This window comes from Delphinus delphis, chromosome 1, assembly GCF_949987515.2.
Source record: "Delphinus delphis chromosome 1, mDelDel1.2, whole genome shotgun sequence".
Taxonomy (NCBI): Eukaryota; Metazoa; Chordata; class Mammalia; order Artiodactyla; family Delphinidae; genus Delphinus; species Delphinus delphis.
In genome coordinates this window covers 30,315,824-30,334,967 of record NC_082683.1, presented here as the reverse complement: position 1 = coordinate 30,334,967, position 19,144 = coordinate 30,315,824, and the positions used below count along the sequence as shown (strand labels likewise).

The following is a 19,144-nucleotide window of genomic DNA, read 5'->3' as shown; positions in this document are numbered from 1 at the left end:
CAGCGGCACGGCGGAAGGAGGAGAGCGGGGCTGAGCTGCTTCTCGGAACCCGAGCGCCTCCCGGAGCCCGCCATCCCCGCCACCGCCTCTGGCCACACGGGCGGGTGACCGGCGAGAATTCTGCTAGCTTGGAGCGTGGGACCCGCCGGGCTCGGAGTCTCCAGCGCCGGGGGAAAGTGGGGCCCACGCAGCCAGGACGAGAGGGGGTGCGGTCCCAGTGCCACCCCCGCGCCACTCCCCACGTGGCGGCCGCGCCCCCGGGGCGTGAGCGTATACGCGGAAGGTAGGGGGGCTGTGAATGAAGCCCCAGCGGCCAATCAGCATGGTCGGCGCGCGGGACCCCAGGAGTGAGGCCCAATGGCGAGCTCCGGGCGGCCGGGCCGAGAGGCAGGCGGGCAGGGGGGGCGGGGGCCGGGACCGGGGGGCGGGAGGCGGCTCCGCTGGCAGCCAATGGGCGGCGGGTGGGGTGGGGCTCCGGAGCGCTGAGCTGGTCGGGCTTTAAGCCGGCGGAGCGCGGCGGCGGGGCCCGCAGACGGAGCGGAGCGGCGGCGGCGGCGCGGCGCGGGGCGCGGGGCGGCATGGCCACCACCGCGCAGTACTTGCCGCGGGGCCCCGGCGGCGGAGCCGGGGGCACGGGACCGCTTATGCATCCGGATGCCGCGGCGGCAGCGGCAGCGGCGGCGGCAGCCGAGCGGCTGCACGCGGGGGCCGCGTACCGCGAAGTGCAGAAGCTGATGCACCACGAGTGGCTGGGCGCGGGCGCGGGCCACCCCGTGGGCCTAGCGCACCCGCAGTGGCTACCCACGGGAGGAGGCGGCGGCGGCGACTGGGCAGGCGGCCCGCACCTGGAACACGGCAAGGCGGGCGGCGGCAGCGCCGGCCGAGCCGACGACGGTGGCGGCGGCGGCGGTTTCCACGCGCGCCTGGTGCACCAGGGGGCGGCCCACGCGGGCGCGGCATGGGCGCAGGGCGGCACGGCACACCACTTGGGCCCGGCCATGTCGCCGTCGCCGGGGGCCGGCGGGGGCCACCAGCCCCAACCGCTCGGGCTGTACGCGCAGGCGGCCTACCCGGGGGGCGGCGGCAGCGGCCTGGCCGGAATGCTGGCGGCGGGCGGCGGCGGCGCGGGGCCGGGCCTGCACCACGCGCTGCACGAGGACGGCCACGAGGCTCAGCTGGAGCCGTCGCCTCCGCCGCACCTGGGCGCCCACGGACACGCACACGGACACGCACACGCCAGCGGCCTGCACGCGGCAGCGGCGCACCTGCACCCGGGCGCGGGCGGCGGTGGCTCGTCGGTGGGCGAGCACTCGGACGAGGACGCGCCCAGCTCGGACGACCTGGAGCAGTTCGCCAAGCAGTTCAAGCAGCGGCGCATCAAGCTGGGCTTCACGCAGGCCGACGTGGGGCTGGCGCTGGGCACGCTGTACGGTAACGTGTTCTCGCAGACCACCATCTGCCGCTTCGAGGCCCTGCAGCTGAGCTTCAAGAACATGTGCAAGCTCAAGCCGCTGCTCAACAAGTGGCTGGAGGAGACCGACTCGTCCAGCGGCAGCCCCACCAACATGGACAAGATCGCGGCGCAGGGCCGCAAGCGCAAGAAGCGCACGTCCATCGAGGTGGGGGTCAAAGGCGCGCTCGAGAGCCACTTTCTCAAGTGCCCCAAGCCCTCGGCGCATGAGATCACAGGCTTGGCCGACAGCCTGCAGCTGGAGAAGGAGGTGGTGCGCGTCTGGTTCTGCAACCGGCGGCAGAAGGAGAAGCGCATGACCCCGGCGGCCGGCGCCGGCCACCCGCCCATGGACGACGTGTACGCGCCCGGCGAGCTGGGGCCGGGCGGGGGCGGTGCGTCGCCGCCCTCGGCGCCCCCGCCGGCCGCGCTGCACCACCACCACCACACACTGCCCGGCTCCGTGCAGTGACCCCGCGGGCCGGGCCCCCCGCCGGTGCGCGGCGAGGCGCCGCGCGGCCTGAACTCTTTTTGTTCGGTTGCTTTGGATTTTACAAAAAGCCCAGAAACTTTCGAATAAAACCAAACACCCGGACGACCCTCTCCTGCGAGCGGCGAAGACGGCCGATAGGCTGCGTCGTCCGAGCCCCGAGAGAGAGGAGCGATGATCCGGAACGCGCCAACTCACCCCGGGCATCCTGCCCGCCGCCTGCTCCCTGCCCCCAACCCCTCGACGACCCCCGCCCCTGCCCCCCCGGGCTGTTCGGGGCCGGATCCCGGCAGCGGCCTCCCCACAGCGACAGGTAACGCGGTACGGGGTTAGGGATTACCCGGGAGAGAGGACGGAGAGAGGAGAGTTCCCCATCTCTCTCCCCGGCGCGGATTCCCGAGCCTGAGTGTCGAGGGTGGGGGACTGTCACTTTATTCGCTCCACGCCTCTTCTCTCTCATAAGGATGCGCCCCATCCCCCTTACCTTTCCTCCGGGCTTGGTTTTTTACAGTTTTTATTTATTCACGGAGCCTCTCGGCTCCTGGGGTCCTTCTAACTCCGCCCGCGCCCTTAATTTAAATCGCTGTATACTGTATTTATCGGGGCCCCGGAGGGGAGGCCGCGAGAGCCGCGTCTGTGTATAAAAGCAGGAAATAGCCAAAGCTTTAATCTAGCCTAATTTATTTTTTCCCCTTACCTTCCCCTACCCTACCCCAAAAAAGCAAAATAAAACAAAAAACAGACAAAAAAGAAAAACTAACAACAAAAAAAAATTCGAGTGTTCATTTTTCGTTTCGTTTTATCCGAGCTCCGGCTCGGTTCCCGGCCACGCTGGAGGGGTCTGCGCTCCCACGCACACGCAGATGGGAAGGGGCTTCTGCCCGGCTGTAGACCGACCACCGCACAGCAGGGCCCCCACTCCCCGCGGGGCCCTGACCTCCCGGCCACAAACAAACGAAACTTGGAAAAGTTGGAGATATTTTTTAACCAGCTGTAGAAATAAGCCGTTCCCTGAGAACCTTCTGCCTGAGTCCCTGCAGCTTCCGTCCGCTCCCTTTCAGCCCCCTGGGATGCGGGATGCTGGCGGAGGCCTGCAGAGAAATTCCCCAAATTTGGGGTGAAGTGGGAACCATGTAAATATGTGAGATATGTACACACTGGCGGGGAGAAAGAAACATTTTGTGCTTGGTTTTTATTTTTGGTTTTCCGGGTTGCCCTCCCTCCCCATACTAAAGGATTTTGTACACCCACTAATCCGAAAAAGATATTTTAATATGATTTCCAGATTTCTGATCCATCTCTATTTATTTTCTGGATGTGTTTGGAGCTTCCCCCTTCTCCATTTCTGGTTCTGTTTGTTACCGTTTGAATTTAAATTTTGTTATTTTATTTTTATTATTTTTTGGAACAATGTTTTGGTGCATTCTCTTTGTATCTTTATTGCAAAAAAATAATAATAATGTAGACTGGGAAGTTCCCTTTATATTTATGTTATAGTAAATATTTTATTACTCACATAAACATGTACCCCAGGGCTGTGTCCTGTCCTCTTTACTGCTAGGGCTGGGTTGGTTTGTGGGTGATGGGATTGGATACCCCGACTCACCTCCCCCAAAGTTCTGGCCTCACTCTCTTGGAGGAAGGTGACCACACAGACCTTCTTCCAGGCCAGTATCGGTGCTGCTTGTTACTTGGGCAATGGTTGAGCCCCTGCCTCAGATGAGTGAGGTTAGGGAAGATGAAGCTACCTCATGTCCCCCACCCCACCCCATAAACAGACTATCCTGGGACCAGACCAGGGCCTAAGACACTGCAGACACCACACTGAATTTGGATCGGCCATTCCTCAGGCACAACTCAACTGCTCTTCTGGGCCAAGGAAGAAGCCTGCCTCTCTCGACCTGGACCACCAGCCGGGCATCTCTGTATTCCCCACCTCTGACTTTGCACTCCCCAGGTGGGATCCAGGCCAACTTCATCATTCTGGGTCTTGGGGCAGTTGGAAGCCGAGTCAGGCCCCACCAGCCCACCCCAGCTGGCTTTCCACCTGCAAACAAACAGTACCCAAACCTGCCTGGATCCACTGGGAGTTCTAACAGATTAGACAGGGGTCCTGGGGGAGTTGAATGGCCTGGGCAGGGACCCCCGCCAGTTTGCGTGGGCAAAGCTGGTTCTACTTCTATGCAAACAAATGACCTGCCCCAACTTCTCTTGGGGAGGAGTGCGGGCAAGAAGAGCTGTGCCACCAGAAAGCCCAGGCATCGCCTCTCCAGGGATGGGTCCCCAAGGGAACCCCTGCTCCCCAGGGAGTGATGCTCCTGCCTATAGGAGGCCTCCCGGGCTGTGCAGTCATGACCTGGGGAGGGAAGCGGACATTCTCAGACATCCCCCTGTCAAGCCTTAAACACAGCCTGCCCCCCTCCCCAGAGTCAGGATGGTGGAGGCAGCTCCGGGTTTCAGGGCCAAAGCCACAGACTACCTGTGTCCCAGTCAAGCTCTTTCTCCTTTAGAGCAACTCCTCTTAAAAATACTAATCAAACGGCTCTTCCTGTTTCCTCCGTAGATGCAGTTCTTTTCCCTTCTCAGGAGAAACCACATGAGGTTTCTGTCACTCTTCGTGGAGACAAAGCTTGAAGGCACAAGCTGGGGAGAAAGTTGTGTCCCTAGTGAGGGTATGTGTGTGGCCCCCTCCCACCAGGGAAGTTGTCCAAGCCCAGGCCTGTGAGAGGCCTTGGCTCCAGCCGACAATATCTTGGGCGCCCAGAGAGGTGCTCCCAGACCCCCAAGTTGGCTGTCTCAGGCGGGCTGGGGCCTCAGGATGACTTGTTCGATGCTGAAGGTTCCAGGTGACACCCTGGGCTCTGCCCCTCAATCTCAGGAGAGAGTTGTCTCTGCAGAGGCCACCAACCAGAGGCCACCATGGTTTTCAAAGGCTCAGCCTCTCGCAGCTCCTTTTTTTTTTTTTTTTTTCCTCCCTCCTTAAGTCCAGCCTAGTTAGTGATTAGCCCTGCAGTTGGCACCCGTGTCCCAGCCATTCCATTCCCCAAACCGGCAGGCCACGGAGCCTCCCCAGGCTTCTTACAAAGGAGGCTGGAAACTTTACCTGCCAGTTGGGTGACACCACGACCGACCGGGAGCCGCTGGTCACCCCACCTAGGCCTCTCATTTCCTGCTCCACTAACTACGGAACTTCGAAGTAGTCCCACACTTCCCCACACTCCCTCCTTGTTTCGTCCTTCCTGGATTTGTCCCAGCCTCGGGGCCCTGAAATGGAAGCGAATGTAGCTCAGAGCTCCCTGCCGCCTGAGCCGCAGCAGGATTGGAGGTTGGAAAGGGCGGCCAGGAAGACGGGGGGGCCCTTCCCCGGCCTCTGCCTGCAGCTGACACCCATGGATTGATTGATTGATTTCCTAATTGTCTGCTTAACCCCGTCTAAGAGGGTGGATTTATTATTTAAGCAAGTCAACTCAAAAACAGCAAAACAATGTGGCCCCCAAGATCTAGCAGCAGCTGAGGAGTAGAACAAAAAGATGAAAAAAAAGTGGGAAAGGGGACGGAAGAAAATATTCCACTTGGCGAGTATTTTGCCTAATGAGACACCAGCCTGGGACAGCTACCCGGTAACCCAAGCCTTGGTCACAGAAGGCCCCTGGGAGCTCCTTCCCCTAGTCGCCAGCCTGGGATGATGGTAGGAACCACAACACATCTTACTGTATGAGAAAGAAACCGTAGGAAATATGGAGAAATATCTTTCCCTGGAGTCTTACTCCCTGGATAAAGTAAGAGTTTAGGAATGGCGGTCGGCTGTGAGCTTGACGGCGGCTTCTTCCCTCCCATGTGTATGTGGATCCACCTGCTCACTCCTGAGAGCTTGAAACTTCCTTTCGTTCAAGAGAGCCAGCTGTCCCTAGCATTGACCTCCCACGAAGCCCAAGCCTTTCCTAACAGATTTGGGATTTTCTCATCCCATCTCCCTCCCCTTCTCACTGGAACAAAATTATTTTCTAAGATCACGCAACCACAGATTCTGGTAGCTAGAGAGAGCATCCCTCTCCCCGGGGTGAAAGAAAGTCCGTGCTACGTTGCCGATGCTTTGAGCTGGGACAGCATTTGCAGGGTGGGGGGTGGCTAAAATGGGAAGAAGGAAGGTGGCCGCTGTGGTCGCCTGTGATCATCAAGGCGCACCTGGATGGTGCCCGGCCCTGAACTTCAAGGACGCCTGTATTCCCCCCCACCACGTGCCCCAGGAAGTTGCACTGGCATCAATGTTGCGTAGCTTAGGACCTGTGCAATCATCCCTTGACCCCAAGACTCAACTGGTGTCCACAGGACTAGCTGACCCCCACCACAACTGCCCACTTAGGGCTCTTTAGAATTGAGCCTCCTCTGGAGAGGCTCTGGGCCGACAACGTGGAAGGTCAAGCCTCTAGTGACACACCCAGGCCCAGGCTTTCCCCAGCAGGCCTGGAGCTCCTGAAAAGAGACCCACCTGAGCAGGGGGAGGAACGAGAGGAGGCTGGTTACTTGGTCTGGCGGCTGCCCCCGAGCTTAGGGAAGGGGATTCACCTGGAGCCTCTGGCTTAGTGACTCGAAGCCAGAGGAGCCGTCAATCCTGTCCCTGCTCCGCATGTGTGAGGGCCTTGGAGTTAGTGTTTGGCCCTCCATTCTGGGCTCCCCTTGCCGCGTGGGAGGCCTCCGTGTGGGAGGACTGCCCTCTATTGGTCCCTGAGCTGGGACATGGCGGCAGTCACCAGGGCCACCTCACAGCTGAGCATACCCCCAAATCAGCATCAAGCTGGCTGCTCTACAGAGGGTGCTGGGTAGAGCAGAGGCAACTTTCACCTCCAATGGAAGCGGTCCTGTTTCACACGCACAGGCTTGCCCGTGACCCCTCCTTCCCCATCTACTGCCCCGCCTGCTTCCACAGCCATTCTTGGAAATTCTCCATCACAGCTACCTCCTCTGTCTCTGCCCCACTCACACCTATCGCTACCACTCCTCCTCTCAACCAGCTAAAACCCTGATGCACACTCTGCCAGCTTGCTCACTCACATGTGCTGACACTCCCGGGCACACCCGTGCCACCGTCTGGCCAGCTTCGCGGCCTTTGACACCGAGCTCTCCAGAGTCTCTGGGTACCTGCACCTGTGCTATTTGATTTGCCACACGCAGCATCGTTTCCATCCCTTGGCGGGGTCCCCTCCTCTCAGGATTTTCAAGCACTCACCCCACTTTCCAAACACATCCCTGCCCATCATTGTTCCCAGCTCCTCCCAGATCTCGCCTGCTCCCTTCAGATAATTAAAGTTAGGCTGTGTGTTTGTATGTATGTGTGATCTTATTTTTTAAACACACACCCCCACACATACATATGCGTGTATATATACAAACACACACAGCAATTAGAACTATCCATTCCTGCCATCGTCCCTCCTGCGCTAAAAACATGTCCCCACGTCGCCACACCATGAACCCAGCATCCTGTAGTCACGGGCTCCTGATCTCTCTCTCTCTCTCTCTCTCTCTCTCTCTCTCTCACACACACACACACACACACACACGCACACACACACACACTTTCACACACCCACCCCCAGCTCCCTCCCTGGTGTTTCTCCAGGGGCATGACCTACCTCCCACCCACCTCCAGGTCACCTGAATGGGCTCCCCTCAGAACCAAGAACCAGGAGGATTCTGCCTCAACGGCCCCCCACGCGCACACCCGCAGTGGACATGTCTCTGGCTGAGCCTGACCAGGGTGGGTCTGGGTATTATTAGGCTGCAGAGACAGCGCGGAGGCATATGGTCTCGTACACAAGAAATAATGTTCATGTTAAATCAGACCTCATGCATAATGCATGGTGCCTCATCTCACATTATTTTGGGTGTTCGTCAAAATCAGTGTTCTTTCTTGTGAGGGCTCCTGAAAGGAAGGGGAAAGGGCGTTTGCTAATTGCACCCGCAGCCTGGACCAGGGAGCCAAATGTGCCCTGGGAGCCTCCCTCTGGCCCCACAAGTGGGTCTCATCCCTCTGTCCCCTCTGTCTTTCCACATGGAAGGAGGGGCTGACTTGGGTTTGGAGCAGGCGTGAGGCCCCATGTTATTTTTATTTCTTTTCTCTCGGCTCTCTTGTCCCCGGAGGGTTCTGGGGAATAGCAGTGGCTTGTCGTCCGCACACCCGATTCATTTGCCGTTTTATGAACTCCCTTTTGATTCATTGCCTCCCTAAGTCAATGATTCACTCCTGATGGCTTTTCAGAAATCCTTCTTCAAAGGCTCCAGATTATTCAGCTCTTAGCAGGAGCAGACTGTGACCCTGCACTGCTATGGCCCTCCCTGCTTACGGTTGGAAATTGTCACTATCCTTGCCTTTCCCCAGGGCTGGCCAGCCTGGAGAGGAGGAAGTGCTCCCTCCATGCAGAAGCTGCTAGAGTTGACCTCAGCAGCTCATGGACAGACCTGGCCCTCTGCCAAAGCCCCTTCCTGCCACTGTGGGTTACCTGCCTTTTCCCATTGTAATCAAAATCCCTGGGGATGCTCTCCATGTCTCAGGAGAGGCAGAGAGCAGAATAGTGAAGCAGAGGGGCTGTGGGACCAGATAGATCTGGGTACAAATCCTGGCTCCACCTCTTATCAGCTGTGTGACTTTAGGCCAGCTCCTTACCCTTTCTGTGCCTCAGTTTTCTGATACGGTGACAATGGCAGCCCCTACATCATAGAGCTATTTTGAGGATTAAGGGACATGAGGTACACAAGAGTGCTCAGCATAAGTAGGTGATGGATGACTGAAAGCTGTTTTACTGTGGGGCCTGGGTAGGGCATTGTACAAAAGCAAGGGAACAGGGAAGAAAACCAAAAGGTAATGAACTTTTGCACGGATCCCACTCCGCCCAAGGCACTCTGACATAATACTTATCTGTGCACTGACTTTGTACTTTATTTTCTTTACCTCACATTAACTATTCCTATTTTGCAGATGAGGAAACTGCTACCCAGAGAGTCTGAGTGACCTAACCAAGGCAGCAAGACTAGTTAATTATAAAGCCTGGAATAAAACCCGTTTTATCTGACACAAAGGTCCATGTTATTTTTATAGTCCCTGCTGGGGTGAACAGCAGTGTCCAGTGCTTGGGGCATGCGCCCAAAGCGGAGGGGCGTCTAGAACTCAGGATTGGGCCAGGGAGAGAAGTAGGGACCAAGGGTATTAGAGCTAATTAGATCTGCCCCCTTCTCCACCACCGTGCAATCAGGTAAATCCCATGAGGCTCAGGGAAGCTGGATGAATCACCAAGGTCAGGAAGCCTTCCTGATGTGTCGATTCAGAGCACTGTGCACTGAGAAGCTACATATAGTGGCTAAGAATGCGGACCCTGGCATCTGCCCAGGCTTCCATCCTGGCCTCACCACCTCCTACCCATGGGACCTTGGGCAAGCTACCTATGCTTTCCATACCGCAGTCTCCTCATCTGTCAAAAGAAGACAATGACAGTACGTGCCCGGTAGGATTGCTGTGAGGATTAGATGAGAGATGATATACATAAACACTTAGAAGAGAGACTGGCATAGTGTACGTGCACATTAAATATTAGCTATAAAATCAACTTTATATGTACAATATATATTATTGTATAATTGCTGGGGCTGACGCAGTGCAGAAAAATAATGCCTAGTGCTTTTTCTACCCCCAGAATTATTTTTCTTCATTCTCAAAACCATTCTGGGAAGAAAAGTTCAAGCTCTCCATTCCCAGTCCACAGATGAGGAAACGGAGGCCCAAGGATCTTGAGGGACTTGCCCAAAATGACACACAAAATTAGGCAGATGCAATCTCCTAGTCTGTTCCCCACATCTGACTCTTTGTGGCAACCCCATGCCCCCAGTAATGTGCTCTGAGCCTCTTCTAAGTACTAAGGCTCTGTGCTGGGTTCTGGGGAGACAGCACCCAGAGGGTCAGGGAAGGCCCCACAGACAATGGTACCATTAAGCTAGGTCATGAAGAATGCATGAGGGGTTGCCTCTGGGCCTCCTAGCTCAGGGCCTGATCCCAAGGAGATAAAACCACTCAGCCCCGATGCCCTCAGACCCCACTAGTTCCCCCTTCCTGAGCCTTCATGCCTCTTCCTGCCCTGCTCAGGACCCTTCCACACACCCACTTTGATCCCAACACAGAAGATTCAACTCAGGGTCAAGGCCCCTAGACCCCACGAAGCCACCCACCATGACACTAATCTAACTATAGATTCCTTCACGTCCCAACTCCTGCTTATACTGCAACCCTGCCCAGAGGCTGACCACCAAACCATGCCACAGGGCATCCCAGCCTAAAAGGCAGGGGCCAGGTACCTGGCTCCAGGCCTCACTCTACTGTTTATCTTTAGTATGACCCAAGTTGGGTCATTTGCCATCTCTGGACCTCAATATATGAAATGGGCATTCCCTCGTTTACCTACATCCATCCTATATCCATCCATTCGTCCATTCACCAACCACCCATGCACCCATGCAACCATCCATTCACCCGTCTACCCACCCATCCTCTCATCCATTCATCCATGTACCTCTTCAACCACCCACCCATGCAATTACCCAACCACTCACAATCCATCCACTCATAAAATCATACAATTCAACAGGCCCTATGTTGAGAAGCAGGAACAGACCAGTCCCCCTGTCTTTAAAACGCTCCTGGGTTACCCTCTTCCCTTTCCTACCTCTCAGTCATGTAGAGTAGGCATGTGAGAGCCCAAGGGAGATCATTGTTTGGGAGGAAACAATGAAATCTGCTGTTACATCTATGAATCTTTTGTGTCAGAGCACTGGGAACCTCCATGCCCCACTCCTTTCTTCAGGGCCCTACAGAAGATGTAGTCAGTATAGCCTCTGCATGGCCCAAGGACTCCCCTCAGCTCTAAATTCTCATTCCAGGGATGCCAGGTATTGACCTAAACTAGAGAAATTTCAAAGCAAGTGAGGGAGAGAAAGGCGCTTGTGGATATAACTTCTGCCAAGGCTGAAGATCACCACTGGAGCTCAGTTTTTCTACCAGAAATGGCAGCAGTATCTCCAGAGAGATATGGGGAAATGTTCTGGACCCAGGCCTGTCCCCACCTAGCTGTGTGACCTTGGGTAAGTCCCTGCTATTCTCTGGACCCCGATTTCCTGACCAGTGCAGTATGGGGGGTGGTCTACGGGTCCTCCCAGCTCTGAGGTGGTCCCTCTCCATCCTCACTTCCCTTCCAGCCTGGGTGGGCCTGCCCCTCTGACAATGGGGCCTCTCTGACCAGCCCACACATGAGGAGGAGTACGAGATGACGTGGCTGGTGTCCACAGCCCTGAGTCCTCTGGCTGTCCAACCCCGCCCTCTCCTGACACAAACAACCCTCAGTCACCTCCCCCTCCCACCCCCCAGAATCTGGGCATAGCTGGGGCTTGCTATGCCCTGGTCACCCCATGAATCACCCCTCTATGGTCCCCGGGGGAGTGGTCCAGGGAGCATCCTACGCCCCATGCGGGGTGAGGGCCAGAACTGCGGCCCTCAAGCAGGCAGTGTCCACAGGAACAATGGAGGCCTGTAGCTGGCAGCCGGAATGCAGCCATTGTCCTGCCCTGGCCCCCAACCCCAAGGCCTCAGGTCCCCAGGCCGGGCAGGCTGGCGTGGGTCGGTGCATCAGGCACTCGTGTGCTGCTTCTCCTCTTTGGGCAGGCGAGCGGGTGGGCCGCTGGGCCAGAGCCCACCTCCACACCCCAGCTCACAAAGGATCCCATGCACAGGGGGAGGAGAAGCGAGACAGGACCCAAGGAAGCCAAGCCGTCCTCGGACCCACCCATCCCTAGGGTACCTGGAGCAGACTCAGAGAAGGGGCCTCGCAGCTCCAAGACCCAAGCTATACATCACAGTGGGGAGGGGGACCACATTAGAATAATGCAGGATTAGAGTGGGGTTGCTATAGCGACGTATTAGGGCAATACATCTAGGGAGCCCGGCCCCTTGGTGATGTATGACTCTGCTCAGCTGAGGGGAGCAGGGGGAGGGGACATTCCCGCCCCTCCTAGGGGAAAGCAGACACCAAACATGCTCTTCATTGGGGGAGAACATCTGCCTTGGACTCCAAAAATAGGCTTCTCAGACTCCTGTCAAGACTGAGAGAGAGGCCCCGCCAATCCAATCTCCAACAACCCCACTGGGGTCCAGGCTCAACTCAGCTTCAACTCATCCCAACTCCAGCCTCTGCCTCAGCCTCTGTCTCAGCCTCTGTGCCCCACGCCAACCTCAGCCCCAGCCTCCATCCCAGGCCCTCCAGGCTCTCTCCTTTCTGCTTCAGTGCTAAGGACCATTCCCATACTAGCTCCCCAGCATCCGGTGGGGTCAGTAGGACTATATAAGGGTGGGGGAGGGGCAAAGGAGGAGGGAGGGAGGGAGGAGCGCCCAGAAATACCCATCAACCAAACCATCAAAAGTGTTAATTTGAGAGAAGCCTGGAGAAGAAGGCTGAGGGCACCCATGCTGTCCCCTTCTCACCCACAGGCCTCCCCAAGGCAGCATTGGGGCACCCCACTCCCACCTTATCCCAGATCTGGGAATTTAACTTCGTTCTGTATATACTCCCAGGGCCACCGCTGGGCTATTAGGGTGGACGAGCCCTAGAGTGAAACTTGGACGAGGCTCCCAACAAAGGAGACCATGCTGAAGTATTCTCATGTGATATTTGTAATGTTGTGTGACAAAGTCAGACCGTGAGATCCCTTTCCAAGTGTTATACCAAGTTATTTGTACTGCTTGCCTCATCTCAGAGCACCCCCCCACGCTCAACCCTCTGGGGACTTCGGGAAAAGATTCTCTTGAAATAACCTGCTTGGCAATATCCACCTTGATGAGAAGAGGCAGGACAGATAACCGCCTTCAAGAATCACAGGAGCGAGGGAGGGATAAATTAGGAGGTTGGGATTAACACAGACACACTACTGTACATAAAATAGATAATCAACAAGGACCTGCTGTATAGCACAGGGAACTCTACTCAATAATCTGTAATCACCTATATGGGAAAAGAATCTGAAAAAGAATAGATATATGAATATATGTATAACTAAATCACTTTGTTGCACACCTGAAACTAACACAACATTGTAAATCAACTATACTCCAAAATAAAATTTGAAATTTTTTTAGAAAAGAAAATGCTTTAGGACCTTTCCTAGCTTCTCAAAAAAACCAAAAACAAAAACAAAAAAAGAACAGTCATAAGTGCGAGTATAACCCTATCCCCCATCTCTCTGTATCTTGACTTTCCATCTGTGTTCACATGACTGCGTATTACTCTCATTTTGTGTGTGCCTCCTCACTGAACGGTATTTTTTGTTAATTCAATCGATTACAATAATTACACAATGCCCCCCAAATTCTTCCTTTTTCCTTTGGAAAGTAACGCTCTGGCCCTGTGCCGGGGAGCGGGGGCGGGGGGGCCGCGGGTGTCTCCAGCCCCAACTGGAAGGTGCTGACCTCGACATCCCCAGCTCCCACCAGAGGAGGGCATATGTCATAAGACGAGGCAGGGTAGGAGGCGTTGCCTTCTGTGTGCACAGTCATGCGCCACCTGTGCCCATGAACACATGTGGGTAAATACACACACACACACACACACACACACACACACACGCATACACTTTGGCCCTACCCTGGTGTTATCTCTGCAATGGAAGAAACTTCATCCATTATTAGAAAGAACCCATGAAGGGGGTTTCTTGTCTCACTGTCCTTCGTCCTCTGGGAGCCTCCTTGCTCACACTCACATAGACATACATGCTCACACGCCATATACGCACACACAGAGCAGTGCGAAGAGGAAGGGAAGAGAAAGGCCAAAAGAAGAAGGTAGGTGAAGACAGTGCATGTGCCCAGAGGGCAGCTCCTGGGATGGGGGCGGCAGGGTGCCTGGGGTGCACTGAGTGGGAGGGAAGCTTCATGGCTTCCTCTCTTCCCCAGCCAGCGACCAAAGGTCAGCCCAGGCGGCTCAGCCACATGCGGTCCACCCACCCACATCGGGTCATGTGAGACCAGGACCAAAGCCTCATCAACACGCCATTGTCCTCCAGAGCCCAGCCTTGTGCTGGAGGGAGCAAGCCCCCTCCAGCCCAAGAGCAGTCAGTGCCCCTCCAGAACCTGTGGTCCCCTCCTGAGGGGACCCTCTCAGCCCCCACCTTAAGGACAGCTGCCTGATGCTCAGGCTAATGCTATCCTCTTTGGGACCTTCCGTCCCCTTCTGAGAAATGGGAAGGAATCAGCTTTCCACTTGCACTGAGAATGCTGGGGTGGGAGTAGTCAGTGAGCAGGGGGAGGAAAGGCCCTCTTTCTCATATGCCCTCCGAGGGCTGCATATACCACCCCATGCCACCCCCCTCCCCGCCCATTCCCCACATACTGTGGAGGGGAGAGAGAGTAAAGCAGAGAGGGCCCAAGAGTTGCCCTGAAGGTCATCTTGCACGTCAGCACAGGGATGGGCCCCAGAGCCCCTTGCGCCCTGGCTCCTAGCCTGGACCACAACACAGGCTCCATTGACTCCTGGGCACCCTCTTTCCCAAGATGCACGCAAGCTGTGGGCTCGTGGTTCCGGCCCACGGGCCCCTGAGTCCCACAAGGCTCAATGGGGCCTAGCCCCACAGGACTTACCCAGGAAAAGAGGCCAGAGCTGGCTGGCTGGACGGTGTGGGTGGAGGCCGCTGCCAAGGGGCTGGCAGGAGAGAGGGAGACGGCAGGGATGGACACTGCACCTACCCAGAATCTCCTCGATCCAGGCTATTGGCCCTCAGGGCCAACCCCTAGGCCCTGCCCTACCCAGTCCGGAGTGGAGTCAAAGATCCCCAGTGCCTCCTCTACCCACCCCTAATCCCTGCTGACTCCTTGCAAAAACAGGGACCTCTGCCCCAACGCTGAGACTAAACGTAGGGCAAATCCACCCTGGCCCACCCTCTGTCTCCCATAAGGGAAGTCAGGTGGAGAAGGATGGTTGTGTCTGCAGGAGGGGGATCAGAGGAAAGCTGGGCTCCTGTAAGGGGAGGGCTGCCCCAGCAGGATGACAGAGAGATGATTAAACCCACAGAGAAGATTGATAAGAGAGCTAAACAGCTGCAGCTCTGCAAGGTGGGCTGGGGACAAATCTCATCTTGTCCTGGCGGCACTCTAGGGGGGCTGGGCCAGCCTGGCTGAGCTCGTGACCTACACATGCTCACCCGGCAGAGGCTGGGGCGGGGGAGGGCTGCTCCCACCTTCTTCCCCCACCCCCAGGCCTCTGATGGTGACTTCCAGAGCCCAGCCCTCACTCCTGCCGGCCCGGAGCTCGGCCCCCCCTCCACACCCCCCTGTACTTAGGCAGCGCATCCCTTCTCATAGGTGCCCCCTTCACCCACAGCATCTCTGCCACAGCTCTCACTCTCGTTATTATTAGATGTGATTTACAGCGGAAACGCTGAGTCAGACAAACCAAGACTCCCCAGGCAGAGGCAGTGGGAGAGGAGAGTCCAGGGGAGGTGGCCCTCTTGAGGCAGCGTTCTCGGAAGAACGTGAGGAGATGGGGGTCCGGGATGAGCTGGAGGGTCATCTCTCCTGTTTCTCCTGTTTGTTCCAGGCCCCGGATCCTCACCTGGGTCTCTTGGACATTCAGACCCCTTTTCGGATCCCCACCCAGGTTTTCAGCCTCTGACCTTCCTCAACAAGTTGGAAGAGAATAACCCAGGGATTCAGAAGTCTTGACATCAAGGTGGTTCTGCTGGGCCATTTCCTCATACCAGGGCTCGCGGTCCAAAGATGGAGAGAGGCAGGAAAAGTGCATTGCTGGGGTCCCATCCCCCCACTCTGCAGCAGAAAACACAGTCACTGCGCGCTCGTGTGGGCGTCCGAAGGCACCAGGACACGTGGGGCACAGTTCCTGCTCCCACCTTGCGCTGAAGAGCTCTGGCGGGCAGGTCCGTCTCTGCTCCCTAGGTCTCTGACTCCCTGGCAGGGAGGAACTGGGCATTGTTGCCAAAAATAAACGTTCGCTCTCCCGCTCCCTGGCTCCCGGCTCCCACTCATTAGGATGCGTGGCGTTTGGCTGCGGTCCCACACCTTGCAGCTCATTATAAATATGCAGTCGCTGCTGGCGCTACCCCAATCATCTCTGCAATCAGAGCTTTTAATTAGGTTAATTAAATTGTATCAAATCTCGCAGGGACGCAGTTCACTGATGCTGATGAGGCAGCCAAAACAGACCCCAGCTCCTCTGCTAATGAAGGCCGCTGCCTGCCTGCGTGGCGAGGGAGCCCGAGCGCATAATAAACAGGCGCACCCTGTGGGAGGAGCTGCTGCCCAGGCCCTGAGCTCTGGGGACCTGGCAGGGAGGGGGGTCTGCCTCCAGCCCACCAGGCTCCAGCTGCAGCAGAGACTCCCGCCCCAGGTGACCTTCGCCTTCACTATAGAACTAACCGGGGCAGCTTCTGGAGCCCAGACAGGTGGGCAGGGTCGGGGCTCTGAGCACCTGCCACCCTTACACGGCAAACTTAGGTGTGCCCCCAAGGTTCACTGGCTCCATCTGGGGTTTCCACTTTCCCTCTCCCGCAGCATGGCCCGACCAGGCCAGGACCCCATCCCCTACACACACACACACACACACACACACACACACACACACAGCCAGACTGAGACTACAAGGCTCATCCAGCCACTGCTGGTCTAGTCTCCATCTGCCATAGAGGCCATCTGCCCCTGTCGGGGTGGGCGTGGTCTATAATGCTACCAGGCAGTAGCAGGAGGTGGTGGCACCCCTCAGTCTCCACGTGCCAGATGGACCCTGCATCTCCCCACCTACCACTCCACCTCAAGAGCCCTCTCTGAGGGAGGGACACTTGCCCTCTGACCCCCGGGATCAAATTAGCTAGAGATGCAAGACGGTCCCTCATTCCCTAGCCCCTGCCCGTCCTGAGACGGCTGTCCCAGTCCCCTGGCAATCCACAGCTGGCCACGGGGGGCCACAGGCTCCAGAGCTAGAGAGGGCCCTGCAAAGCTCCTCCCGTCTTTACGCAGGAAGGGAAGTGCTGCCACCTCCAAAGGGACTGTCCCCAACGCTCTGCTCAGCCTGGCTCCAACCCCCTCCTCTCAACCCCTCTGTCACTGGCCTCAGTGTCGCTAAGCAGCTGAGGAGAGAAGATGGGGAAATTTTCAGTGCTCTCGGGACATGTTGTTTCTGCTGTAGAAGCTGGTTTTTTGGCTTGGAAAGGTTTTTTTTTTCCACCCAGTAATGTGAAAACATGAAACCTGAAACCAACCCCCCGACATTTGCCACCGCAGAGAGAAGACTTCGGGGGAACTAGGAGAGAGCTGTAAATGAGTCAGGCTGATTCAGGGCAGGGGGGGCTGCCCAGCTGCCTCCGGGGCACCAGAGTTTCATTAACACTTATGGTCTGGGCTTGACCGTCAGGTGACACACGACAGGAGGAGAGGAAAGGACTTCCTTCCCACCCTCAACCCCAAACACAGCAGTCCCCAGATAAACTCCTCTTGCCGAGAAACAGCTAGGTCCTTGGCTCTGACTTGCACCAGCCACTACTACCACCCTCGCAGCACCACTGCCCCGACACCAGCCAGTCTGCTCCCCTTGCACAAGAAAGGAAACGGCCATGGCCATTACCAGGGCCATCGAGGGATGCAGCCAAGACTGGGTAGGGAGAACTAGAAACCAACTCCAGTTAGGAGAGATACAGATTAGACAGCACTTCCCCAAAGTAATGATGGATTCAGGAATAAGGAACAGGGAGATTCCTTACAGGGAGTCTGAAGAAGCAGGAGAGATTTTTTTCCCCTTGACTGGAGAAGTTAGGAAAGGAGGGCAAGCAGAAGCATGAACTGGGCAGCCTCCTGAACCTCCTAACTCTGCTCGCTGGACTTGGGAAAGGAGGCTCTGCCTCTCGGCCTTGCGTAGCTGCTCTGGGCTCCTTCCCTACACTTTCTGCTGAGACAGACCCAAGGGAGCTGGGCGGGAGCCCTGCCAGCAGGGAGGCCCCATGACCTGGCTGGCAAAAGAGAGCGCACCCTCTGACCCCAGGAAGTAGTTGCACAAGAAACCTGCTGACACAGCCCCAGGATGGCATCTCAGGTCCCCCATCTCCTCTGCTCACCTGGGGCTTCGGCCCACCCTTCCCCAACACGCCGTGCACGAGGCGGCTCTGTGAACCGACGCTGGGAGAACTTGAGGCGGAAGGGAGGCCGGCACCATTCACCCACTCGCCTGTCTCAAGTCCCAACAGGCCCCAGCCTCACCGGCCTCCACAGGTAGGCAGGGCGAGTCTGCATCTGCTGGCTGCCTCCCCTGCTGGAGGCCGTGCAGCTCTTAATTGTTCGCTGCCCCACAGACAGCAGCGTGGCGAGACAGCAAGCCATCAACAGACACTCAGAACTGCACGTGGGGAGACCCCACCATGTCTCAGTGGAACCACCCTCTGGACGACTTGGGACTCCAACACAGGCTTCCTCCACGGTCCTCACTAGAAACGTGAAGGGAAAGCCCTTTCCTGCCCAGTCCTTTGGGGGCCACACTTATCTCATGCTAGGGGAGCAGGGATGGAGAAAATCTTTTTTCACAAGAGTTCTACCATGTGGCATTAAATCCAATAAACAAATGCATACGAAGCACCTGTGGAGTACTGGGCACTTTCAACAGCAGCACCCTGAGCGCTCACCCCAGCGAAGGGGCAGCAGCTCCACCTACTGGGCCCTTTCCCACCCTGTCGCCAGCAATCAGTTCAGTAAAAGATTTTACTCAAAAATAAGGGCTTCCCTGGTGGCACAGTGGCTAAGAATCTGCCCGCCAATGCAGGGGACACAGGTTCGAGCCCTGGTCCGGGAAGATCCCACATGCTGCGGAGCAGCTAAGCCCACGTGCCGCCAACTACCGAGCCTGCACCCTAGAGCCAGCAAGCCACAGCTACTGAACCCCGTGCTCCGCAACAAGACAAGCCACCGCAATGAGAAGCCCGCGCACCACAACGAAGAGTAGCCCCCGCTCACTGCAACTAGAGAAAGCCCATGCTCGGCAACAAAGACCCAACGCAGCCAAAAATAAATAATAAAATTAATTAATTAAAAACTATATATACAGTAAGGCCTAACACTCCCCTGCTTCAATCAGAAGGGCCCTAACAGGTGGCAGTGGCCTAAGCCAGGCTGGTTGTCTCTC

The 19,144-nt window shown here is 56.7% G+C and overlaps 1 protein-coding gene across 1 annotated transcript; it reads left to right on the top strand.

Moving 5' to 3' along the window:
• The first annotated feature begins 551 nt into the window (after window positions 1-551).
• Window positions 552-3,612, top strand: POU3F1 (POU class 3 homeobox 1). Its single transcript, XM_060003951.1, has one exon. The coding sequence runs from the start codon at window positions 579-581 to the stop codon at window positions 1,920-1,922; it is 1,344 nt and encodes a 447-aa protein (XP_059859934.1). The 5' UTR covers window positions 552-578; the 3' UTR covers window positions 1,923-3,612.
• Window positions 3,613-19,144: the final 15,532 nt, after the last annotated feature.